This window comes from Muscardinus avellanarius, assembly GCF_963383645.1.
Source record: "Muscardinus avellanarius genome assembly, chromosome: 7".
Lineage (NCBI taxonomy): Eukaryota > Metazoa > Chordata > Mammalia > Rodentia > Gliridae > Muscardinus > Muscardinus avellanarius.
Window position 1 is genome coordinate 86,022,443 of NC_137793.1, and position 26,736 is coordinate 86,049,178.

The following is a 26,736-nucleotide window of genomic DNA, read 5'->3' on the forward strand; positions in this document are numbered from 1 at the left end:
CAGTGAGGTCGCACTACCTGGAAATGACACACCTGCTCCGTGCACGCCTGTCTCACCATTTCTGCATTTTCTCCTTGGGAACCTGCACCGGGAGGATGCTGCCCCTCCTCGCCTATCCCGTCTCCGGGCCTCTGACCAGTCGTGTCCCAGCTGAATGCTAGGAAGCCACAGGCCCATCAGGGCACCTGGGTCACCCCTGCCACCACCCAGGGAGAGGCCCCTCCCTGTTCTCCAGTGCCAGAGCCAGGAAGAGGGGCCACCGGCAGTCTCTGCCACCACTCACCCTGCATCTCTGCCACAGCAATACGGGTTGGACCGGAGGACTTACTTCTCAGAGGGATGGTAGCAGCAGGGTGGCTGGTGGGTCCTCTGAGGCTGCCGAGCTGGGGACCAAGCCGCCAAAAAGATGTTGAAGTTCCGAGCCGATCGGAGGGTCAGGTAGGGATTTCTTCCACCAACTGTGTGAGCCTGGTGGAGTCAGCATGGGCCACGCTGGCCCTCTTGCTGTTCAGATCTCGGGGCTTGGCGGCGAGGGGTCTGCCAGAGATGACCTGGGAGGAGAGTGTAGTTAGGTCAATGGCTGCTGCATTGCAGTGTCTTTGGAGGGGAAGCTATTTTGAAATTGGTAGCGTGGGGCTGAAGAGAGGACGTCATTTGTAGGGGCTGCTGGGTAGGAGGCTCCGGGGCAGGGAGAACTGTGCCGTACCCTGGAAGACTTAGGCTGGCTCACAGCAACTGTGTGTGTGCTTTGGTGTGTGTCTATCTGAGCCGGTGCCGCTAGGAAGCTCCCAGCAGTTACCACCAGAATGTGCAGAGCAAAAGGGACCCAGAGGAGCAGGGTGGGGCAGGAGGGGACAGGTGCCCATTGCCACTGGGCAAAGGCAGAGAAGTTGGCATCTCAAGGACCCTTGTTGTCACAGACTGCCTGCTCTCCATACTTCTAGGTGCCAGAGCCAGGACAAGGCACCCTTCCTTACAAAGATTTCCTGTGATGAAGTGGGAGGAAAGGAATTATTGGATCTGGGAAGGAGGTGGGACCGTAGTTTGGGACGTGGGGAGTGGATTCTCAATAATGTCAGGTCCGAATCCAGACCTGGGGGAAACCGGTTCGATTTGGGGTCCTGGCTAGCAAGCCCATGCTGCAAACCCAGATTCTCACAACACACTGTAGCCACTCCCTGCTGGGCACCTGTCTCCTGCATGTCCTTAGATTAGATCTGAACATGACTAGTTGAAGCCGAAAAAATATGCTTTGATATTATCTTTAGCTTCGGCAGACAGCTGAGGGGCTGGCTGTGTCCCGGGATATTGAAAGAGGGTGTCCAGAAGGTCATTTCCCTTCTGTCATGCAGCTGAAGGGACTGAGCTTTCCTTCCTCCAATGACCCGCATGTCAGCAGAGTGCTGGCTCTTTGCTGTGTTGTGCTTAAGTGGCCCCGCCCCGGCGGTCTCTGTCTCTGTCCTTGCTAATCTTAGGGGCCACTGGAACCTGTTCTGGGCTCTCACTGTATTTCTCAAGAGGGGTGGGAGAAGAGGACCTTGACACTCACCTACCCCCACCCAGGCTTGGAGGCTTGAATGTCCCCTACTCTGTTCTTGCAAGTTGGTCTCTGCTTAGAAATAAAGGATCAGAGGGCTGTGGTTTGTGGCTCAGACCCACCCCGCCCCTGGAGCTCTGTCTGCTGCCTTTCTCCGGTGTCCCTGCAGGCTCCCGGGGAACTGGCCTGACATGCATTGGTCAGAGGAGCCCCAGCAGGCCTATCCAAAGGAGCCCCCACATACCGCTCCCCATCTGCCTGGTGTTTACCCCGCCTCTGCTTCTTGCTTTCCTCCTGCTTCCTGGCAGGCTGTCCTCATAACACCCACCCCACTCCCAGCCACAGCCCCCCTTAATTAGATCTGACTGTTCAGCCAGCACTGACCTTGATGCCTGTCAGCTCCCGAGGTCCCTGCATCCAGCAGCCCTGAGACAGGAGACCCTGGGCTCAGACGCCAGTGAGCCCCAGCCCGAGCCCCAGGATGGAGTTTCTGGGTCTCCATTTCATTTAAAGAACAAGATGAAGCATAAAGCAGGAGAGAAGGAGTCCAAGGTCACAAGAGAGTTCTTTCAGCAAATAATGAGGGAGTGCTTTTCTGTGGAACACTGGCAGGCGCCTTCCCTGGGAGAGAGCCTGCCATGCACAAAATCCCGCCTGCGTTGATCTGTGATGGGAGTGCCCGCCTCCCCCACGCCTAGGGTGACCACTGACAGTTCCCTGTGGCTGCTGGCAGCTGGGCATCGCTAGGAGTGCTCACCACTGACTAGTGCGAGACGACCAGGGCTCTTCTTCCCCCGCCCCGCCTGCAGCGCCTCCTACTGGGGATGGAGGCACTGCTCCTAACGTGGCCACCTGCCCTGTCCCCACCCAGGGCCTGTCCCCTTTGGCTTCTGCCTCTGCCTTCTCCATCTTTACCACAGCGTCACCCTCTTTTTCCTCTGCAGCCACAATGAAAGACGGAACACATTTCGACACCCAGTGACTGGCCAAGTCCCAGAGGAAAACAAAAAGTTCGACTTGAAAACGTGCGTTTGCCTTCTACTTACCGTCTGGTCTTCTAGTGCGCCACTACCTTCCCGACTGCCACCGCGCAGCCAGGACAGGGAGGACAGTGGGGAGGGAAGGAGGAGAAGGGACTGGGGGTCATTGGCCTTAGATCAGAGGATGGAAGTTTCTGGGGACCCATCTCTGGACACCCTCATCCGCTTTCCCCAGATCTAGCAGAAGTCAGTTTGTCGTGCCCCATAGGTTGAATGGAAGGAGTAGGAGCCTGTTCTGAGGTTGGTAGAGCACCCAAGGGCCCTTGGGAGAAGAAGCACAGGGGAATGTGATAGATCCATGAGGGCTGACTGCTAATTCCTCTTAGTCTGGAGAACTGGGAATGTAGCTTGGAGGTAGAATGCTCCTGGTCACTGAAAAAAAGGAGAGAAAAAGAACAAGAGATACTTATTGACTGTCATAGGCCACTGAGTCATTGTGCCTTTAAAATTAGAAGGCAAAGGAATTCTGGAGCCCCCGGGTCTAATGTTTAAAATAAACGAACAGGGCTGGGCCTGGTGGCACATGCCTGTTATCCTTGTATTTGGGAGGCTGAAACAGGAGGATTGCAGGTTAAAAGCCAGCTTTAGTAACTTAGCAAGGCTCTCAGCCACTTAGGGAGAACCTGTTAACAAATAAAAAAAATAAAACAGGGCTGGGAGTATAGCTCTGAGGTGGAATGCTTCTGCTTTAACCATAAAAACAAATTAAAAAAATGAACGGGAAAGACAGTAATCCTGTATACCCAGGATCACTGGCATATGTAAAGGCTGAAGGAGCTGCTGAGATGTCTTCCTGATGGGTTGGAATGTCTGTGCTGATGCTGGGACAGTGGGTAGCAGTGTGGGGAAGAGGAATGGCACTTTCCCATTGCTTCTTGGTCCTGACTAGTCTCTTTCTTCTGGTTATTTTGAAATCAGATCGGCCTTGGACATGTCCAATAAAACAAGTGGGAAACGCCCTGCTACCACTAACAGCGACATTTCTAACCACAACATGGTGTCTGAGGTCCCTCCAGAGAGGCCCAACATCCGGGTAAGTCTATCTCGCAAAACAAACTTTAGGGCAGGAAATGCTTCCAGTGTACGTTTACCAGGGTCTCAGGGACTCCTAGGAGATCCTTGTCTGCCCAGCTCATTCTGCAGGCTCCAGTGGCCGGGTGAGGTGGCCCAAGGAGACGGTGCAGAGTGGGAAGGAAGAAGGCTCAGGCACAACCTCATGGGGACCAGCATCTAGACCTGGGCTTCTCAGCCTCAGCCCTGTCAGTGTTTCGGGCTGGGTGATTCCTGGTGGTGTGGAACTTCTGTGCATTGTAGGATGTAGAATCCCTTCCCCTCTAATCGTGACAACTAGCAATGTCCCCAGAGACTGTCAAAGGTTCCCTAGGAACAAAATCACTCCACGGATCTGATCTCACTGATAAGGGGGCAGCAAAATAAAATAAAAAAAAAATCTCCTCATGAAGGACATGGTGATTGAGTGAGAGAGAGAGAGAGCAAACTCAGGAGGAGGAAGTAATCCAGAGAAGAATGTTGCAAACAGGCCATGCAGAATCAGAGCTGCCGGACATGGCCTTTGGGTTTATCAACAATGTGGGTAACTGGAGACTCTGACCAGGGCAGTTGGAGAGACTGATGAGGGCGATCTCTCCCTATAATGGGATGCTCTCCAAAATGACAATGAACTGCTTCTGTATGTACCAAGGATACATCTCAAACACATGACTCTGAAAGTTGCGGGATATGAAAAATATATCACTTGTATAAAATAGCAAACATGAAAAGCAGTACTGCAAATTTATAGAAATATTTGCAGTCCAAGTGCATAAGCGTGGCCAGGAAGACTAATTTTGGGTCAGTGGTTGCCTCTAGGGAAGAAAAAGGTGATGGAGATGGAGAAGCCGTCACGGGAGTGTTAGTTCTGCTTGCCTGGTTTTTTCAGGGAAGAAAGAGTGTAAAGGGTGATTGTCATATTACTCCATACTTTTCTGAAATGTTTGAAGTATTTTTAAAAGGTATTTTTAAGGAACTTTTTGTATGTCTATTTTTGTTTTGAAATGGTCTCTCTAGGTCGCTGAGAGTCTAAGTTGCTGAGGCTGGTCTTGAACCTGTGACCCTCCTTCAGCCTCCCAAGTACTGGGATTAACAGGCATGCACCATCATGCCTGTTTTTGTTTTTGCTTTTTGATTAGCATGTATTAATTGTGCATATTAATGGGGTTTGGCGTGATTTTTCAACACATGTGTACAACATGCACTGATCAGATCTCAAGATAATTAGCAGTCCCTCATTCCTTCTGCCTTTTCTTCTTTTTTTCTTTTCTTTCAATACTGGGGATTGAATTCAAGAACATTCTGCCACTATACCTCCATCCCCCTAACCCCCCCTTTTTTTTTTCCAGTACTGGGGATGGAATCCAGAGGCATTCTACCTCTGAGCTATACCCCAGCCCTATTTTTTATTCATTTTTTCTTTGTGTATGTGTGTGGTACTGGGGTTGAACCCAGGGGCTTTTCTACTTCCAAGCTATACCCCCAGACCTTTTTTATACTTTATTTGGAAACAAGGTCTCACTAAGTTGCTGAGAGCCTCATTAAGTAGCTGAGGCTGGCTTCCAATCTGTGCGATCCTCCTGTCTCAGCCTCCCAAGCATGGGCATTACAAGTGTGCACCACCACACCTGGCCTATTTTTATTCTTTATTTTGAAACAGTGTCTCACTGAGTTGCAAAAGGCCTCACTAAGTAGCTGAGGCTGTCTGTGAACTGCAATCCTCCTGTCTTGGCCTCCCAAATGCTGGGATTACAAGCCTGCGCCACCACACCCAGTTCCCTTTTTATTTCTTATTTTGAGACATTATCTCACTAATTTGCCCAGCCTGGCCTCCAGACTGGTTTCCAACTTCCAATCCTCCTGCCTCAGCCTCCTGAGTCTGCTCCACCCTGTACCTTTCTATTTCTGTATGTTTGGAGTCCTCGAGCTCTTCTCTTCTAGATCTTTATAAAATAGTTAACAGGCTATTTATTGTGAACTAGAGTCAGACTGTGAGAGAAAATACAAAATAGAAGACATATAAGGTGGAAGCAGGACTGGTTGTGTGTTAGGAGGAGGAGGCGTGAGGGAAATGGACAGGTTCAGGAGAAAGAGAACGGCTGCTGAGTCGGGATTCAGCGGCGGGAGAAGAGTCGGATGCTGCTGATCTGGATGGGGGAACGGGCGCCTCTTCCTAAGATGCATTAAAAAAATGATATTTGAAGCTGGGAATGGGTATTTAGGAAATTAAAGACCTCCCCACCTGATGTTTTTGACTTTTGCAAGAAAGTAGGAGGTGGGGTGTTCTGCTGAGAGGAGGGGCGGCTGGGGGTGCGTTGGATGAGCGGGGCGAGAATTTATAGTGCAGGCGTGGGGAGCAAGAGTAGTGGTGAGCAAGGGGCCCTGTGACTTCAAAGGGCCACCTGAGGTTGTAGACTGGATCTGTGTGCCCGATGCATATGTGGTAAGCCGGCAGTGCTCAGTCTGGCAGCGAGGGCAAGACAGGCAGGGGTGGACTGACCGATGGCTGCCCGGAAACTGTGGCAAGGGGACGAGGAGGCTGCCTAATAGAGGGCTGCGGGGAGCATGGCTGCGGGGCAAGCTATGGGAGCAGCTGCTGGGCCGCTGAGAGGAGGTGAGAACATGGAGATGAGACACTGAGAGAGGAGGGAAGGATTTCTGGATTCCCACATCCTCAGGAGGTAGATGACTTTAGATGGTGAATCTCAGCCACGATCCGTGAATGTATCCTAGTAGTGTCCAGAAAAGCACCTTATTTCCTCGTTGTGGGGGTACTTCATAACAAAGCCCAAGTTCTTCTTTCCTTCTGTCTATAAGTATATACGCTCAGTGCCTATCATGGCTGGGCACCTTGCCGGCTCTGGGGATGCACAGATGAACAAAGCAGAAATTTTCTCCTGCGAAAAGCTCACCTGTGTAGTGGAGGAGACAGAAAGCCAGCAGTTACATTGCAGTGCGACAGGTTTAGACTATACACACGACCAGAGGGATGGGAGTCGATAACTGCTCAGGTGAGTTAGGGAGGTTTTGTAGAGGAGGGAGATCCTATGCTGGACTTTAGAGGATGGGCTGGGAGTTGCTGGTGGAGAAGGGAGGGGCCTTCCTCCATGGGGGAGCAAGGGAGAGTGGTGAACAACACAGGGAGGGCCAGAGGCGAGCCAGGTGCTGACGGGTGGAGGATGGGTCCTGATCTGGCCAGATCTCATAGGCTCTCACTTGTGCTCTGCCGAGAAATCTGAACCCTTTCCTAAGTAACAAGAGCTAGTAAGGCATTTTAAGTAAGAGAGTGATAAGATTATATGCATTTTAGAAAAGTCACCTAGAACCTGGTGTCTGCATGCTTGTGATCCAGGTATTTGGGAGGCTGAGACAGGATGGTTGCAAGCTCAAGATCAGCTTTAGTAAGCTAGTGAGGCCCTGCACAACTTAGTGAGACCCTGCTTTTGTTTTGTGTGTGTGTGTGTGTGTGTGTGTGTGTGTGTTGTTGTTGTTGTTGTTGTTGTTGTTGTTGTTGTTTTGGTGGTACTGGGGGTGGAAGCCAGGGGCTTTTCTACCTCCAGGCTATACTCCCAGACCTATTTTATACTTTATTTGGAAACGGTCTCACTGTTACTGAGAGCCTCACTAAGTAGGTGAGGCTGGCTTTGAACCTGTGCGATTCTCCTGTCTCAGCCTCCCAAGCACTGGGATTATAAGCATGCACCACTACGCCTGGCTTAGTGAGACCCTATTTTAAAATAATAAATAAAATAAGGCTAAGGGTGTAGCTCAGAGGTAGAATGCCCCTGGGTTCAACACCCGGTACTACAAGAACAAAAACACCCCCCCAAAATCACCTAAGTTTATCACCCAGGACGGACTGCAAGAAGAGATGAGGACTTAAAGGACAAGAGTGGAGAAGAAGCAAGAGAGTTGAGGCCCCCAAGATAGGCTGGGCCTGGTAGTGCACACCTATAAGACAGATGACTCGGGGTGGCTGAGGCAAGAGGATCGCAGGTTTGAATCTAGCCTGTGCCACTTAGCAAGACCCTGTCTCAAAATAAAAAATGAAAATGGCTGGGACTGTAGTTCAGTGGTCGAGTGCCCCAGGTTCAATACCCAGTACCAGAGGGGAGAAAAAGAAAAGATAGAATAAAGTTGGGGGAAATCTTGTCTAGCATGTACCAGGCCTTGGGTTCCATGCCCAGGACTACAAAAACAGTAACAATAAAGAAGACAGATTCTTCAGCCATCTATCATGACTGTGGAAAGGAGCAGACGAAGGCGGGAAGAGTGTGAGGCATCTCAGTTCCGATGTGGGTGGCTGGGTGGATCAAAGCACCACTCACCAAGGTGAGGAACGCAGAGCAACAGGTTTGGGTAGAAGGAGAATGCGTTTGACGTGGCACTTATTTAACCCTGGTTGGACAACCAGTCATAAATGGACTAGAGGTACAAGAGAGGCCCTCAGTCTTGATCATGTAGCAATCATCATGTTGCTGGTAGTTGAAGCAGTGGATATAGATGAACTTACCCAGGTGTGACGTGTGATAAGAAAACTCGAGGGCTGTGGTGTAGCTCAGTGGAGAGCATCTGCCCAGCACGCACAAGGCAACACATACGAAAAACTCCTAAGACGATAAAGTTTTTTTTTTTTTTTTTTGGTTTTTTTTGGTGGTACTGGAGGTGGGACCCAGAGGCTTTCTACTTCTGGGCTATACTCCCAGACCTATTTTTATATTTTATTTGGAAACAGGGTCTCACTAAGTTGCTGAGAGCCTCACTAAGTAGCTGAGGCTGGCTTTGAACCTGTGCCATCCTCCTGTCTCAGCCTCCCAAGCGCAGGGATTATAAGCGTGCGCCACCATGCCCGGCAACAATAAAGTTTTGATTGAGGTCTATCAACACTTAGAATGAAGGAGACTGAGAAGGAGTGGCCAGGGGCAGAGGTATTGAGAGAACAGGCATGTGGCAGGGCCAAAAGAAGGGTGCCGGGAAGGATAGAAAGTACCATCACTTCTTTAGAGGGGTCGGGGGCCGAGTGGCCATTATCCAATGTCATTACGAGAGCCAGGAGGTAGAGGCAGCTCTGGAGTCAGAGGAGGAGAGGATAGTGGACGCTCCTCAGCAGCCTCGCCCTCAAGAAAATGGGAGGGTGCGTGCTGCCTAACAGGATGGAGTGGGGCTGCAGGGGCATGTGGGGGTTTGAGAGATGCTATCAGGTGGAGAAACCGAGGAGGCCAGCAGCAGGGGACACCGGGGAGGCGGGCACCGAGGCCAAGTCTCAGAGATGGCGTGTCAGAAGGGTTAACTTTGGAGAGGGGGCAGCCTCTCTTCTTTTGACATTGGAGGGAAAGAGGCAAAGATAGTGGTGAGAGCAGTAATTTTCTAGGTAAAAGGGTGTGAAATTGAGGATGTGCATGTCCAATCAGTTCTGTATCCTCTGTGGCAGGGACCATGTGTAGGGAGGGCGAGGCTGGAGGCTGGAGGCCTTGGGAGGATGGGGAGGCAGAGTGGCTGTCCCATTTCAGCCCAGCTGGGGCCAGGGACTGTGGGGTTTGCAGTGACCTTGTCTGTACTGCAGTGGGATTTTTTTTTCCTCCAGCAATACCATATTCTGAGTGCGAATACAGGGAGGGAGAGAGGGTAATTTGATTAATTTGGAATACTGAGTTTCAGAGAAGATGAAGTAGAGAAAAGATGCATGAAGTTTTGAGTCTTGGTTTGGAAAGAAATAAGGAAAACCAGGGGATGATGCTGAGTCCAGAAAAAAAGGGAAGAGTCAAGGAGCTAAGGATCTTTGTGAAGTAAAAAGAAAAACTTGTGTTAAGTAATGGGGGGGGGGGAGGAAGCTGAAAAGGATGGGATGTAGTGACCTGAGGTGGGGGATCTAGGATGGAAGATGACCGTGGGAAGGAGGCATGTGGAGCTGATGGAGGCCGAGGGAAGCCCTGGGAAAGAGTAGCTGGATGAGCGCAGAGGGTTTTAGAGTCGAGGACATCAAAGTAGTATAAAATTAAGGTACTGGATAGGTGGGAGGGTATCTGGTACCAAAATCCTTAGACTTCAGCCAGGCACACACATGTAATCCTAGCTACTCAAGAGACCAAGGCAGGAGGATCTCAAATTCAAGGCTATCTCAGGCAACTTAATAAGACCCTGTCTCAATAAAAAGGGCCAGAGATGCAGATCAGTCATAGAGCACCCTGGGTTCAATACCCAGTACAGAAAAAAAAAAAAAAATCCCAGACTCAAAAGGAATGATCTAGAAGCTGATTGTGATGAGAAGGGTCAAGGCAGTGGGAGGTCAGACAGTGGTGCTTCTAGGAAAACAGACCATTGCCAGGATGTGGAAGAATGACAGTAAAGCCGGGCGTGGTGGCGCACGCTTGGAATCCCAGCATTTGGGAGGGTGAGACAGAAGGATCATGGTTCGTGGACAGCGTTAGCTTACTTAGGCAATTTGCAACTCAGTAAGGCCCTGTTTCAAAAAAAAGAATAAAAAATAAGCTCAGAGATAGAATGCCCATGGGTTCCGTCCCCAGTACCAAAAAAAAAAAAAAGTGTCCGGTCCGCCTGGCACTAGGAGAACACCCATCTCTCCTCCCCTCTCTGCGGTCTGTTGTACACTAGACAAGCAGGATTTGGAGGAGATGTGATGTTGGGATGGAACTTATGGTTGGATGGATTCCACAAGGCACTGGGAAAGGGAGTATGGAGAGTCGGGAACAACAGCCCCCCGGAATGAAATGAGATGTTTTGATGAAGGAAATAGTTAAAAATAGCGCTATGTCTATATACAAAGGTATCACCACCAATTTCACTAACATGTACAGGGCAGGGAAGGAAGCGTGGCGAGATCCAGAGGAAAACACACCAAGCGCGGTGTGCGTGTATGTCAAATCACTCTGAACATGATGTACAATTACAGTGCACCAATAAAAACAAAACAAAAGTCAGGAGACAGGTAGTACTGTTATTTTGAGATCCATTTTAGAGCCGAGGAAAACAGCCAAAGAATTGAAAGATCGTGCCCTCGAGGGTGCAGGAGGAGATCAGAGACTCACCCCTGGGTCTCTCACATGCGGAGGGACCAGCTAGAGGGACGCAGCTCCTCACAGGAGGCGCTCCCTTGCAGACAGAACAGAAGGAAGGAAGAAATCAGCCCAGCTCCCCTCTCTGTCTCCCTAGGCGACGCGAACATCCCGCAAAGCCATCGCCTTTGGTAAGCGCTCACACTCCATGAAGCGGAACCCTAGTGCACCTGTTGCCAAGGCAGGCTGGCTCTTCAAACAGGTGAGGCTGCCCTGCCTTCCGCCCACCATAACCGCCACTCTTCACAGTCTTGTGACTCCTCTGTGCCATGGCAGTCTATGCATTTGGGGGGGGAGGTTCTTCTGTTGTTTCTGTTAATTGAATCTCCTGATTGCATAAAGGCTGAGAGAAGTTGAGCATCTCCCTAAACTCACATAGAATAATTAGTGTCAAATTTGGGAATCCCAGAGCAGATGCAGTGAGTTTGAAATGCGCTGGGTCACCAACCCCCTTGGAGCAACTCCCTGTCTAGCACTTTCTCTGCAGGTCTGTCTCACAGTGATGGGGATGGGGTGTCTCTTTCAAGTCCGGGCTCCACCAACGCTCTCTAGCTGATCCTTTCCATGTCCTTGCCTGCCCTTCCCCTCTTTTCTTTCTGGCTCATCTCTCTTGCCCTTTTCATCTTCCCCGGGGGAAGCACCGAACCTCAGAGTGGCAGAACTGGAAAGCCACCAGCAATCTTCTAATGTCAGCTCCTTGCATCTGAGGTCTGGGGAGGAGGAGCCGCCACCAGAGCCAGCATCTTTTCCCTGCACCCTCTACCTCCTGGCACGCCCCTTCACCACCCCTCATGCCCGTCTCCCCTCGCGTTCCGCAGGCCAGCTCCGGGGTGAAGCAATGGAACAAGCGCTGGTTCGTCCTGGTGGACCGCTGCCTCTTCTACTACAAAGGTGAGCTCACCCGGGGGCTGGCGGGAGTGGCCAAGGTGGGGCCACTCCCATCCTGCCTCATCCTGGGCTCTTTTTGGGTGGGAATCAGAAGGCAGGTCTCCCCACTACAGCTCGTGGCACCAGTGGGGTGTGATACACATCTACTCGTGCATTGGATTCCGTTCCTATTCAGCAGCCTTTGTGGAATGGCTACGAGGTTGCTGAAGCTCTGTGTCCTGGTCGGCAATAGCATAGGAGCAAGGCAGTTGCAGGGATGGTGACGTGGGGAGAGGGGAGAGAAGCGGTGACTATTTATTACAAGGAGGTCCCATTGAGGCTCGTGTGCTAGTCTTCCTCTTGGCCTGCTAGAACATACAGTCTGCTAGGAATGTCTGCCAGTTCACTGCTGAGTCCACAGCACCCACACTGTGTGTTGGGCATAGTAAATGTTCAGTCAATACCGAATATACAAATAGCCCCTTGGCTTCTGTGCTCTGACACCCCCACAGTCATCCCTGTCCTCCCAGAAAAGAGGAGGGCAGAGATCTGATAACTTTAGTGTGTAGTTTCCTCTAGAAAGTTGTGGTTGTTATTATTTTGTGATACTGAGGACTGAACCCAGGGCCATTCTACCTCTGACACATCCTAGATCTATTTTATCTTTTATTAGAAACACTACATTGCTGACCTTGAACTGCCATCCTCCTGTCTCAACCTCTCAAGTCCTGGAATTTCAGGTGTGTGCCACGGTGCCCGGCTAGGAAGTTGTTTTAAATGTAAACAGCAGTATGTACAAAGGCAGCCGCTGAGGGCATGAGTGAGGGCTGGTGGGTTAGTGGTGACATCGTGTCAGGCTGCAGCAGCAGAGGAAGCAGGTTCCGGATCCAGGAGAGGGGGTAAAATGACACAGAAACAGGGTGCTTGCCGGGCTTCCTCGCCTCAGGGTGGTGGAGCCTGGTGTCCTACGGCCTCTTGGGAGCAGCCTGGTGAATCATTAACTGTGGCAAACAAAGGTTGTATCCACTGACTCCCTCACCCAGACTGCTGCTTCCCTGGGCTCTGAGTCACAGCCAGCTGAACCCCAAGGAGAGCCAGGCGTGGTGGCGCACCCTTGTAATCCCCACACTTGGGAGGTGAAGACAGGAGGATCGCGCCGGTTTGAAGCCAGCTGCGCTGGCTTAAGAGACCTTGTTTCCAAATAAAAATATAAAATGGGTCTGGGAGTGTAGCCCAGAGGTAGGAGGGTTTCCAGGAACCCCAGTACCACAATAATAATAATAATAATAATAATAATAATAATAATAATAATAATAATATATATATTTATACAAACCCCAAGGAGAGAAATCAGGAAGAGGCTGCAGAGATGAGCCCAGGATTAGGGGAGAAGGAGCTACCCAGGCCTGAGCCCCCAGTGCTGAGCCCCGGGAAGCGGGCTGCCCTGGCTCCAGAGTAGGGGCAGATGGAGGGGCAGAGGAGGGGCAGGTGAGCTGGAAAGGGGTCATCCCACTGAGTGGTGGTCTCAGGACACCTCCCCAGCTTGGTCTGTTTTCTGCTGCTGGGTCATTTTTAAGGGAGAGAGCTTCATTTCGGCTTGTGGCTCTGGAGGCCAGGAGGTTTCAGAGCAGGGAGCTGGCATCTGCTTGGTGTCTGGGAAGGGATTCTGCTGTTTCAGCTCAAGGTGGAAAGCAGAAGGACAAGCAGGCATGTGTAGAAAAAGCAAAACACGAGGGCAGCCTCGCTTTCTAATGGCAGAGGCCCACTGTGGAGACGGCCTTCCTTCCCTTCCAAATCCCACCTCTCAGCACTCTACAGTGGAATCACATTTTAACATGAGCTTTGGCAAGGACAGACTGCATCCAGACCACAGTACCCCTGACCGCGGCCTGCGCTCCGCCAGGCAGGGGCCCTTTTGCTCCAGAGGATGGCAGCCTCAGTTTCCCAGACCCAAGCCCCCCTCTTCCTTTGCTTGCCCCTTCCTCTGGCGCCATGCTGAGGGCTCATCTGAGAAGCTGAATCGCAGACCAGTAGCTTGTGGGAATGAAGGGGAGAAGCAGAGGTGTGAAAGTGTATAAGCCTGCTTGGATTCCTCCTGAACCTTTGCTGAAGGTTTTTCAGGGTCCCAGCCCCTGGAATGGGTAGCAATCCTGGGGAGGAGGGGAGGGTCCTGCTGCAGCCTCCCCTCTTCCCCAGCCTGTCCCACAGGGCACTGCGCCCTTTCTGGCCTCCTGCTGACAGCTGGGCCCTGACCGACTGGCTAATCCATCAGGCTCTGTGCAGATCCAGGATGAATTATGTAACAGCTCAATTGTTCACAATTGTGAGCCTGCTCCTGGGAGGAGAGGGCCGGGGCTCCTTGTGTAGGAGCAGGCTTTCCTGTGGGGAATGGGGCCCTAGCAGGGTCTGCAGCAGGAAAGAGCAAAGCATTCTGCTGGGGCCTGGGGAGACCCTAGAAAGACTCAGAGGAGCCAGAGAGGAGAGCTGGTCCACCCGCCACACCTATCTTATCCCCCTGCTCTGTGTACTATTAGAATTATCCTGTCTAATAGTGAGGCAGGATGGATAGGGTGGGGGTCAAGGCTGGCTTTAGAGCCTGGCTTCTTGAGTTTAAAGACCAATTCCAAACTTGGGCAAACTCTGTAGCCCCCCTGTGTCTCAACTTCCTTACCTGCCAGTGGGGTGATAACAGTGCCTCTTCCTGGGGTCCTTGAGAGGGTCAGGTCCAGCAAAGCATCTAACGTATACTACTTGTGGGAATGAAGGTAAGCACTCCAAAATGTCAGGTGTCATTTACTTTTTTTAATATATGGTGCTATAGGTTGAACCTAGAGGTATGCTACACCTAAGCCACACCCCTAGTCTTATTTAACTTTTCCTTTGAAACTGGATCTCACTAAGTTTCCGAGAACCTCGCTAAAGTTATTGAGGCTAGCCTCAAACCCATGATCCCCCTCTCTCAGCCTCCCAAGCACCAAGGTGACAGGCTTGTTTATTTGTGCACTACCATATAAACACCCAGAGGGTGGACGTTACTTCTTTCTCATTTACTTCTTTTTTTTTAATTAATTAATTAATTTATTTATTTTTATTGGTGCACTGTATTCATACATCATAGTGGGATACAAACTTTTGTAGACATACATGCACACATCGCCCAGTCAGCCCCCACCCGATCCCCACCCCATTCTCTCCCCATCCCTCCCTCCCATGCTTGGCTTAGTGGTTGACATCTAGTATTATAGCAATTTATCCAAAATTAAAAATGATAATCTCACATAACAGTTTCATTTGTCTGATACCAAGCTTTTGATGACTTAAAGATAACATTTCAATATTTCTTTTTACTTTCTTTCTTACCAGAGAATATTTTTTTTATATTTTTTTAGGTGAAACTATCATATATTTATATATTTATTTTTCAGAAAAAAACTCTATCCTAATATGGAATATGGACTCTAGATACCCAAAACGATCTTGAAAAAGAACAAAGCTAGAAGATATATATTTTCTGATTTCAAACCATATAAAGCTACAATAATTGAAACAGTGTAGTACTATTCTAAAGGCAGATATATAAACCATTGGAGTTAAATAAAAGCCTAGAGCTAAATTCTTCCCTATATTGTCAAGTTATTTTTGACAAGGTTTCCACGAACATTTGGTGGTAGAAATAATAATATTTTAACTAAATATTGTTGAAACATAATAATTACATGGAAAAGAATAAAGTTGGACCCTTACCTAATCCCATATACAAATATTAACTCAAAATAGATAAAAGACCTAAATATAAATCTTAAGACTATAAACTTTTAGGAGAAAATCTGGGTCATAAAACCTCACAACACTGAAACTGGCAGTGATTTCTTGGATATGATTTCAATGGCACAGGCAACAGAAGAGTATACAAACTCCCTAAAAAATAAAAAAAATATTGTATATCCAAAGACAATGTAAACAGAGTTGACAGTTACTAATAGAATTGGATAAAATATTTCCAAATGCTATATCTGAAGGTATATTAATATTACAACTAGAAATCCTAAAAATTAACAACAATAAAGGCAAACAATACAACTTAGAGATAGGTAAAAGACTAACATAAATAATGAATCTCCACAGATAACCAATCTTAGTTGTCTGTTGGATGGAAACTCTTGTTTCTCTGGTTCTGGTGTGTGTTACCTATTTCTTCTTTGTAGTTAATCTCTTTGAGTATTTTCTCTAGTGCTGGTTTTGAAGACATAAATTCCTTCAGTTTCTGTTTGTCGTGGAAGCTTCTTATTTCTCCATCTAATTTGATAGAAAGTTTTGCTGGATAGGAAATTTTTGGCTGGAAGTTGTTTTCTTTCAGAGTTTGGAATATGTTACTCCAAGCCCTTCTGGCTCTCATGACTTGGTTTGGGAAGTCTGGAGTGATTCTAATTGGTTTGCCTCTGAATGTCACTTGGCCCTTTGTTTTTGTTGCCTTTAAGATTCTCTGCTTGGCTTCCACATTGGTCATTTTGACAATTATGTGGCGTGGGGATCCTCTTCTCCGATCCTGTCTAAAGGGAGTTCTATAAGTTTCCTGGACCTGTGTATCGACCTCTTGCTCTATGTTTGGAAAATTTTCTGCTATTACTTCCTTGAAGAGATTGTTGATCCCTTTGGTTTCACTTTCTTTTCCCTCCTCTATTCCAATTATTCTTAGGTTAGCTCTCTTAAAATGGGCCCATATTTCTTCAGTGTCAGATTCCTGCTGTTGGATATTTTTTTCTAGATTAGAAACTATGTGTTCATTTTTGGATTGCTCATCTTCTAAGAGCGAGATTCTGTTCTCCATGTGGTCTAATTGGTTGTGCTTTGAATTGAGGCCTTTACTTCATTAATTGCATCCTTTATCTCTTTTTGGCTCTCTCTGAGTTTTTTTCGAAGCACCTCTGTTATTTCTACAGTTATTTTCCTGATTTGATCTTCTAGAAATCTCTGATTTTCTGTTTTATCGGGTTCTGATGTTGTGGGGTTGTGGGTATTCATTGTTCCAGTGTTATTTCTCTTTCCCATGATTTTGGAAGTTTGTGCCTTCTCTGGGTTCTTCCCTTGGGTCACTATGACTTCACTTAAGGTGCTCTGGATCTCAAGTCTGTAGTATCTACTCCTTTACTGGGTTGTATCACAGAGTCTCCGACCCAGAGAGTCGATAGAGGCTGCTTTAGACTGTGGGGGGTGCCAGGTTGCACGTTCTCCTATGGTGTGATATCTCTGCCACCGCCCCTCCCCCACTGGGTCAAGTCCCAGGGAGTACAGTACTGGGATTTCTCCTCTGTGGCCAGCACTTTGACTCACTGTTCTTGAGTATGCAGATGTAGCTGTACTGGATTCGGTGAATTCTCTGCTGCTGCCGCCGGTGGCAATATGGCGCCGCTGCCACGCCCTCGGCCGTGAGGCTGGCGTATCTCCTCTTGGTTTTGATTTCCACTCTGAATCCCTGCGGCGTGTGCTGAGCTCAGCCACTGGGAGCTTTAGATTTTACCTGCGGCGAGAAATCCCGCCTGGCTGTTCCGCAGCGGCTCACCTCGGCTTGCTGTAGCCGTCCGGTGAATTTGCCGCTGCCGCCAGCAGTATGGCGCTGCTGCCGCGTCCTTGGGCGTGATGCCGGTTATCTCCTCTGTGGCTCTGAGCTCTGTTCTCAGTCCGCTTTCTCTCTGGAGCCTGGTGATTTTTTTTCCCCCTCTGGTGATGGTGTTTTCTGGCTATGAAAGGCGTTGATTTTGTGGTAATGGAGATTGGTTGTTAGTGGGGCTCTTAAGCCCCGCTTTTCTCGGTCGCCATCTTCCCAGAAGTTGACCTCTCATTTACTTCTTTGATTCAAGGTCTGAACAGCGTCTGTAAGGTCCCCCGCCCCCCAACTCCAGGGAGTGCCTCTCAGAGTGTGTGTAGTAGCCTAGATTGCCCAGCAAGCAGTAGGTGGCGACAAGTGCTCCCCGATATTTGCTTCTGTAGAGCCGACCTGCCCCTGGCTCTCCCTCTGCACAGGCGCAGGCGGGCACTCATGAACGCACACACCTCTGTGCCTCTGTCTCCCTGACAGATGAGAAGGAGGAGAGTATCCTGGGCAGCATCCCCCTGCTGAGCTTCCGGGTGGCGGCCGTGCAGCCCTCTGACAACATCAGCCGGAAGCACACGTTTAAGGTTGGTCATCCTTCCTCTCCCAGGTCAGGTGGGGAAAGAGGTCTGTTCTAAAACATCCGGAGTAGAGCAGGGTCAGGAGCATCTCTCCACGAAGTCCTGGGCGGTGGTGGAGGAGGAGGGAGTAGGCACTGGCTCCTGAGCTCAGGGTGGGTGACTGAGATGTGGATGAGGCTGTGCTGGGACCCTCTCCTCTTGGGGATCATGTCCCCTTACTTAGGTGGGCCAGTAGGGGTGTGCCTCAGTGGTACCACAGTTTTTGCTAAGCCCTCAGACCTGCCCCTTGGGAAATCTCTCTTGGCAGAGGCAGAGCTGAGGCTGGTGGGGTTCTGGGGTCTTTTCTGGAAAGACTTCCTCCCCGCCTTGGGCTCAGGGAACTGGACACTCCATTCCCCCCGTCAGACTTATTCAAATTTCAGTCCTTAGTGAAAGGGAGGAGTTGAGTTTTATTCCGATCCAGAGCTGCAAACCTTATGTAGATAGCAATTGGAGAGAACAAGTACACAAGAAAATGGAACTGCTCCGTGTCCCTCCCTCAGAACCCCGGGGGATCCAGCCGACAAAGACCGCGCTTGCAGCTGGCTCGACCTAGGCCAGTGTTTTTCCACATTTAAAAATTCATGACCCATTAAAAACTATAAAAATCCCATGCCCTTTTTGTGCTTTGTGATGCAAAAGCCATAGGTTCCTTTTCATTTTCCAAATATAAAGGTATAGCACACCCCGTGTATTTTCTTAGTACAAAGCCCTCTCTCCCCCAGTTGAGAATTGCTATCTAAGACCCTTAAAACCCAAAGTTCTGGTGGCAGGCGGTAGGAACTGTGGGTCACACCAGGCCAGTGCTCCAGCTCCCAGGGCCCTTTCTGTCCCGCAGATTCTGGTAACCTGGCTACAGGAAAAAGGTGGGCGGCTTACACAGGCCAGGGACAAGGAGGGACTTAATTGGCACATAATTGGTTTCCAGCCTCCCAGGGTCTCGTGTGCCAGAGGTGTGAACGGAAAGAACAATTAATAAAACTCTAACTGCAGGGAGCCAGGTCCTAGCTGGGGAAATAGGAACAGGCTGTTTAGCCAACAACAAACAGTCCTACTGTACACAGATACACACACACACCCACACACAATCAAACAGCCTGTCTTGTCCTCCCCCCCAGACCTCTCAGAGACACACTCCAGCTCGGAACTGTGCCAGCCGCAGGCGTCAGATAGTGTCATGGAATTACTAGCACACACCCCCGCCAGAGAGCCCCGGGATGGCTCCCGCACCCATCCGTACCCTCCCCCAGGACGCGCATGCCCCTTTGAGGCCTGGCTCTAGGGCTGTGCTCAGTAGCCCACAAAGGGCTCCAATTGTGGCCCTTCCCCAGGGAAGGGAGGGGAGCTGAGACAGACAGGAGGCTTGTCCTGCTGTGGCCACCAAGCAAAACTCTTGAATGGTAAATAATGAGTAGTCAGGAGCCACTCCTGCCCTGAGCCCCAGCCGAACACTTTAACCTCTTCCTTGCCAGACCCTTGGAGGGCCTCCCCTGCTGCAACACCCCCCAGCTCCCCGGCCCCTTTCATGGTTTCGGCCAGTGCGCCTCCCTGCCCCTCATCAATGGCCCTCTGCCTTCGCCACAAGTACTTGTCCCTGGGCCTGTGTCCGCTCCTTGTTCCGGGGGCACGTTTTGTCCTCAGTGTAACTGTGAGCTCAAGACTTTGCCTTCCTTGTGGCCAGAGCCCAGAGCCAGCCACACACACAGGCTGCTCCCTGGACACTCACTGAAGTGGTCAGTACCCACGCTGCCCACCTGCCTGTGCTAGTCCTCTACTCTGCGCTCACCTGGCCCCTCTGCTCCGGTGCAGTCTCAAGTCGCAGACAGCTGCCCTGTCTGCCAGCCCCTCTCCTGCCCTCTCCCACACCCTGCCTTAGCTCTGCCCTCGTGCTGGGCCCTCTGACAGAGCGTGGGGACCGGCCATCCGGATCCAGAGGAGGGAGGCCCGGCCGGCCCCTCATTGGGTAATGGCTTCTGTCTGCAAGAATGCCAAGGCTGGAGAAAGGCAGAGGGGAGGCTGGGCTTCTTATAGTCAGGGGACCTCATGAAACTGGAGTGGGTGCACATCCTCCATCCCAGCTCTTGGGAGGCTGAGACAGGGGGATTGCAGGTTTGAGACCAGCCTCAGCAATGTAGTGAGAAAGACCCTGTCTCAAATTATTTTAGAAAAGGGACAAGGGTGTAGCTTGGAGGTAAAACATCCCTGGGTTCAATCCCTAGTACCACACACATATATACAGAGAGAGAGAGAGAGAGAGAGAGAGAGGGAGGGAGGGAGGGAGGGAGGGAGGGAGGGAGAGAGAGAGAGCGCGTGCGCAAGCGAGCTTGCTCATGGCTGTTTGGTTTGGCAAAGCATTTAAATGATGTGGGTTTAATGTTGCTGCTTAACAGAGACCTTACTTAGACGAGGAGCCCTTGCCCCTCTCCTACCCCAAACCCCAGCCACCGAGGATTAGCACCAAAGGCCAGAACGGGAGACTGTTTCTCATATCTGGATCCCTCTAGATAAGTGAGATAAGCCAGGCTACCTGCTTTTGGGGGGAGATTGAGCATATCACCCATGGAGTATGCTGAGGTCCCAGAAAGGATCTAGACCTGTGTCCTCTTCTCCTTGTGGCCTCAGAGCCTGGACTTTTACCAGGAAGACCCTCCCCATCAAGTTGAAGCAAGTTAAGGCCAGAGCAGAAAAGTGTCTGGTCTGCGTGGTAGGGCTGGCCGGCCCAGAGCTGGGATTAGCCCTGGGACTCCCGCCCCACTGCCTGCCCCGTGGGGACTCCCGTAGTGCACACTCCCACGCCCTACCCCTGGGTGGGCTGAGCGAGGTGCTGCTGGGTGCTGTCCTTCCCAGTGGTGACGCCGAGTACAGGGAATAGTCCCCACCACCCCGCCCTGCTCCTGTGCTGCCTTCCGCGCCGTCCATCGTCCACCGTTTGTCTCTCCTTCTGGTGTTGGTTGACCTGTTCTCTGCTTCTCCTCCTTCTGCGCGTGAGGACCCCTCCTCTGACAGGAGCTCTCTTCTGGGTTCCTGCCCACTGTGCCTGCTCACGGCCGCCAACTAGGTAGTGTGCTCGTCTGTGCCAGTGCGCGCCTGCCCTTGCATGCCCATGGATAGGGACCTGGCCGCTTCCCCGCGAGGAAGTGGCAGGGCCAGCTTCTCCACAGGAAGCTGGGGCTGAGATTGGCATGTGCTCAGGGGGCCATCTCCCCCAGACCTCAAATAATTGCCTTTCAACTTAAATGTGGAATTGGAGGGGAGCGTGGGTGCGGTAATTGCCCCACCTGCTGATAATCACCTGGGGGGTGGCAGGTAGGCTTCCCTGGCTGCTGGGCCACCTATCCCAGGCACGTACCTGGATGCCAGCTGGAGCACCAGGTAGCCAAGGGCTGCCCTCCTCATTGGCTACTGACTTTACGGGGGGAGGGGATGAGCAGCAGGCCCCGGTGTGGCCCTACTAACTGCCCCTCCTGTTGGTCTCCTCTCCCTACAGGTGACTGTGTGCTGGGTGGATGAGGCCGGGGCCAGTCCCACGCACTGCCTCTCTCCACAGGCTGAGCATGCTGGCGTCCGCACCTACTTCTTCAGCGCCGAGAGCCCAGAAGAACAGGAGGCCTGGATCCAGGCCATGGGGGAGGCTGCCCGTGTGCAGATCCCTCCAGCCCAGAAGTCAGTGCCCCAGCCTGTGCGTCACAGGTGAGTGCCAGGTGCCTGGCTTGGGAGTGAGGAGAGGGAAGGAGGCTGCAGAAGAGGTGCCCAGCTCTGTGCCAGTGCCAATCCCGGCGTGCCAGGCTGGACCTCTGGAGAGCGTGTGAACCCCATCTCCTTGCACCCGGCCCGGGTCTGGCTAAGTGGCTGCAGAGTCTGGAGTTCTTTCCCCATCTGGCCCCTCTTCTCCCTGAGCTGGGGGAGGCCATGGAGGGCCTGGCCAGGAACCAACGGTGAAGGTCTTTTGCTTGTTTTTCTTGGCTTTGTGTGTGTAATGCACAGCTTTTGGAGGAAGACGATGCGGGTTTGAATCACGGCGTGGCCTCTTGGCCACAGCATGACTTCATTGTAAGTGACCTGACCTCACTGAATCGAATCCTAGTTTCGTGTGTGTGTGTGTGTGTGTGTGTGTGTGTGTGTGTGTGTGTGTGTGAGAGAGAGAGAGAGAGAGAGACAGACAGACAGACAGACAGACATGAGATTGAACCCAGGGGCATTCTACCTCCAAGCTATACCTCCAGCCCATTTTGCTTGTTTGATTTGAAACAGGTTTCTCACTAGGTTCCTGAGGGTCTTAGTAAATTGCTGAGACTGATCTTGAACCTGCGATCCTCCTGTCTCAGCCTCCCAAGTACTGAGAAAGTGCTGTTTTCTCTCCTGAAAACCAGTAGCTGTAAGCCTGCCCACAGGGCCGGTGTGGGCAGGTGGGGTGCATATGAAGTGCTGGACACATGGTAAACGCTCAGCACGTGGCTGCTCTTGGCAACCTCGTCACCTGAGGTCTCAGCGCCCGCCTCCTCTTTAACGGGGGGAGGGGGGGCTTGAGCTGGTGTTAATGGAGATCCAGAAGAAGGGGGTTTACAGTGTAGAGTAAGTCACATGTCTTAGGAATGTTTACCCAGCAATGCTTTGACAAGGATGCTTGAATATGTCAGCCTTGGGAAGCTGTGAGCAGGAAACTGTCAGGAGATCTCATCTTTGTATATTTCCAGTTCATTCATTCATTCATTCATCTCACAAGTATGGACTATGAATATAAAAGTGTTAGGTCCTATAGCAGGTGCTAGGAGTCCGAGGGAGGAAGGTCTGCCATGCTCCTGCCCTGGTGGAGCCCACATTCTAAGGGATGGTCAGCCCTGGAAGGAACAGGTTTTGGAGAGGGGAACTGGCACACTTGCGTGCCCATGGATTTGCAGGCAGCAGCGTCTCCTTCTGCTGCCATGTACCTTCTCACGCAGTCATGAGAGGATGTGGTGCTATACCCATTCTGCCAGCAAGATTCATGGAAGTTCAGTAGCCTTCTGTAGGAGAGAGAACAGACCTGTAACAAGTGTCTGTTGCTAAGGATTAGGACTGCTGTGAAACTTCAGTGCAATGCCAACCAAGTTGGGGAGGCCATATCAGGGGCAGATGACAGAGGAGACCAAGATTAGGTGAGGCTGGTCTTGGATAGCTGGAGGCTGGGCTTGATGCAGGCAGTGGCGGGGAGTGGCCAGAGACCTGGGGTGATCTTTGGACATTGCATAATAATTGCCCAGGCTGGAGCAAGCAGGAAAAGTCTGGGATATAGGAAGCAGAATTGGAAGTCTCTGCCTCCTGATTCCATTGCTACCTTCCTGATTATTCCTCTCTCTCCTTTTTTCCTTCTCAGTCTGCTACCCCCCACCCAATGCCATGATCAGTTCAAGTCACTTACAACCTCTCCCTTGACATCCTGCAGCCTTGAGAAGTCAGACTCAGAGAACATCCTGCCCAGCAAACACCACCACCAGCCACCCCACAACAGCCTCCCCAAGCCTGAGCCAGAGGCCAAGACTCGAGGGGAGGGTGATGGCCGAGGCTGTGAGAAGGTGGAGCGGAGGATGGAGAGGCCGGAAGTCAAGAAAGAGCCTCTGGTGAAAGTCAACGGCATTCCCGCAGGACCGGAGCCAGCCTCAGAGCCCGGCAGCCCCTACCCCGAGGGCCCAAGGGTCCCCGGGGGTGGGGAGCCCCCTTCCCAGCCCAATGGCTGGCCATACAGCTCTCCAAGCCGGCCGGGGAGCACAGCTTTCCCCCCTCAGGACAGCGAGAGTGGGGGGCACCGGCGGAGCTTCCCCCCACGCACCAACCCCGACAAAATCGCCCAGCGCAAGAGCTCCATGAACCAGCTCCAGCAGTGGGTGAACCTGCGCCGGGGCATGCCCCCACCTGAAGACCTTCGGAGGTGAGGCCTGGCGGGGGCCAGGACACGGGCAGGGGTGGTGTTATGGTTAGGATGTAGGCTGGAACCCATGACACGTCCTCTACTGAGAACCTTCTAGAAGCCAGGTTTGCCCCTGATTCTTGCTTTCTCTGTCTGCTTCTGTCAGAAGGAGGCACAGAACACCTCAATGTCTCTCCAGAGGTGCTGGGTAGCCCAGGGGTCAGACAGGCCTAGGGAGGGGCCTCGAAGTGGTCCTGGTCCATGGATATCCATCCATGCTGCAGATGCTTTAACATCCTCTACTCCTCTGCTTCAGCCAACTGTAGCCACCAAAGCAACTCAGTCTGCAGCTCTGTTGTTTGAAAGTCATTATTATTGGCGAGAGCAGAGGTGGACATAGGCATGGTAGTGCATGCCTGTAATCCCAGTACTTGGAAGGCTGAGATAGGAGGATCACAGGCTTGAGACCAGCCTTAGCAAAACCTTGTTTCAAAATAAAAAATAAAAAAGTGTGGGGCTATATCTCAGAGATAGACTGCCCCTATGTTCAATTCCTAGTACCAAAAAGGAAAAAAAGGGGGGGGGGAGAGTAAAAAGAAAAAGAAAACAAAGCAGTTGATTGGTCCTAGTAGCAGGTGAGTTGGCCAGTTCCTTTTCTGGGGTATGGACAGCATTTGGGCCTGGGAGAAATCCGCCCTCTAGTGGCCAAGCTGTAGTTCTCTGTAGCTGGTCCAGCATCTGTAGAATCCAGTCTACAGAGATGACTTCCTAGAGTCTACTGGTTCTGTCTTGACAAGATCATACAGTCAGGAAGTTGCATTTTTCTCCCTCCTCTGTTTCCTCCTTCAGGTGCCCGGTAAACTCAGATTTTTCTCCTCTTGCCTCTCCTTGAGGATCTGATAAACTGGTCCACATTCGATGGAGATGACCGATAGGAGTGTTTCATTTAATTTCCCTCCCTCCCTCCCTTCTCTCTTCCTTCCTTCCTTCCTTCCTGATTGAATCCAGGGACATTCTAACTCTGAGCTACACCCCCAGCCCCATTTTATTTATTTTGAAACAGGGTCTTGCTAATTTGCCAAGGGTCTCCTTAAGTTGATGTGCTGGCCATGAACCTACAATTCTTCTGTCTCCACCTCCAAAGTACTGGGATTATAGGCATTTACCACCATGCCCAGCTAGGGCATTTCATTTTAAAGAGAAAAAAACTGCTCCGGTGGTGCAGTCTCCCGCCCAGGGAGCTAAGTGGGGATAGGGCAGTCCCATACCTCTGCAATAAACCTTGGCTCCTGCCTGGAACGTTGCCTCTTGTGTGTATCCACAAGGCCAGCCTGAACAGGCTCACCTGTTCAAGCACCTGCCCTAGGCTCAAGGTCATGAAGGTGGGGCTAGGGCACAGTGGATGGGTAGAGATATTCCTGGTTTATCTCCTCTTGCAATGTCCTCTCTCCTCAGTCCCTCTAGGTTCTACCCTGTGTCCCGCAGGGCCCCTGACTATTATGGGCCCTACTCCTCCCAGTACCCCGACGATTACCAGTACTACCCACCAGGGGTGCGGCCGGATAGCATCTGCTCCATGCCTGCCTATGATCGGATCAGCCCCCCCTGGGCCCTAGAGGACAAGCGCCACTCTTTCCGCAATGGGGGTGGCCCTGCATACCAGCTGCGTGAGTGGAAGGAGCCCACTGGCTATGGGCAGCAGGACAGCACCGTCTGGATCCCCAGCCCTTCCCGGCAGCCGATTTACTATGACGAGCTGGACGCCACCTCCAGCTCCCTGCGCCGCCTGTCTCTGCAGCCCCGCTCCCACTCGGTGCCCCGCTCACCCAGCCAGGGCTCCTACAGCCGCGCCCGCATTTACTCCCCCGTCCGCTCACCCAGCGCCCGCTTTGAGCGCCTGCCGCCCCGCAATGAGGACATCTATGCCGACCCTGCCGCCTACATGATGAGGCGATCCATCAGCTCCCCCAAGGTGAGCCTCCAGCCTGCCCCCCTCATCCCCCAAGGCCAGCTGCTGAGAGGAGGTGGATAGCTGGGACATCTGGGCCACTGGGCTGTGTCACAGGACCAGTGATCTGCTCAGGGAAGTCACTGGCTCACAGTTCTGTCCCTAGGAGAGCTGCCTTGAGGAATCGCTTGGTTGGACCCTGAATAGGAACGTTGTTCTCTGCGCCTGTCCCCAGGTCGTGCCAGCGATTGCTTTGTCTATAAGAGGGCAGAAAGATCTGTATTTTCCACTCTTGAGGACTTGGACAGATTATTGTGAGGGGGCTGCTGTTTGTTTTAGTTTGATACAGACGTCCCTAACCTTGAACTTCAGTTGGTGGGGAAACCCATGTCCCAGCTAGACCCTCTCACCTCTGCAATACCCTTTCTCTTCCAGTATGATTACCTGGGAGACAGGCGGCCAGTCCCTGCAGGACTGTTCCCCTACAACTACCCACCATCCCCCACGGTCCACGATAAGATGGTACGTCCTCTCCTCCCCTCCACTGCACCCTAGGACCTCTCCACTTTCCTCCACCCAAGGTGGAGCTGAGCTGGGGCAGGTGCCAGGGATGCTCTGTGCCCAATGCTTGCCCACATGACCTTAGCAGCCTCTGGATGCCTCCTCCATCCCGGCCAGGACTCTAGCTCCAGTTTAGAGTTTGGTGCTGGTCACCACTGTAGGCCTGAGAGGGCATGTGATAGCCTGGCCATCTCCACCTTAGCGCCTTTCTTCTCTCCAGCATGCAGGAGAAGGGGCTAGGGCTATGAACTGGGGCCAGAAGTCAGGCTAGGACTCCTAGCAAAAGACAAGAGCTTCTAGACCCCTGCCCCCAACAAGTGCATATGCTGTTGATTTGTCCTTAGCCTGGAATGCACTTCTGGGGAGAGGCACAAATGGTACAATTGAGGAAGAAATCTCCCACATCATGACTGCTCCTTTTTCTCTCCTTTTTCTCCTTGTATCTCTCCCTGGAGTATGGTCCCCTGAGAACATTTGCCTCCGCCTGGAGGACTAGACGCAGATGTTCTACTTGGGTGGGTTGGGTAGAAACTCAGGGACCTCAGGGTGGAATGTCTTGGCATCAG

At 51.5% G+C, this 26,736-nt stretch overlaps 1 protein-coding gene across 3 annotated transcripts in view; it reads left to right on the forward strand.

Moving 5' to 3' along the window:
* Positions 1-26,736, forward strand: part of PLEKHA6 (pleckstrin homology domain containing A6) — a gene marked incomplete at both ends in the record, with an annotated part of 162,927 nt that overhangs the window by 109,519 nt on the left and 26,672 nt on the right. Inside the window, 8 exons of one of the 3 annotated variants that reach the window (XM_080698512.1) lie at positions 2,482-2,562; positions 3,496-3,610; positions 10,798-10,902; positions 11,519-11,591; positions 17,644-17,744; positions 21,265-21,467; positions 23,200-23,682; positions 25,117-25,633. In XM_080698512.1, coding sequence (XP_080554638.1) covers positions 2,482-2,562; positions 3,496-3,610; positions 10,798-10,902; positions 11,519-11,591; positions 17,644-17,744; positions 21,265-21,467; positions 23,200-23,682; positions 25,117-25,633 — 1,678 coding nt within the window. Of the gene's footprint in view, positions 1-2,481; positions 2,563-3,495; positions 3,611-10,797; positions 10,903-11,518; positions 11,592-17,643; positions 17,745-21,264; positions 21,468-23,199; positions 23,683-25,116; positions 25,634-26,044; positions 26,132-26,736 lie in introns of those variants that run through there. The other 2 variants (XM_080698511.1, XM_080698513.1) reach the window with 2 other exon arrangements.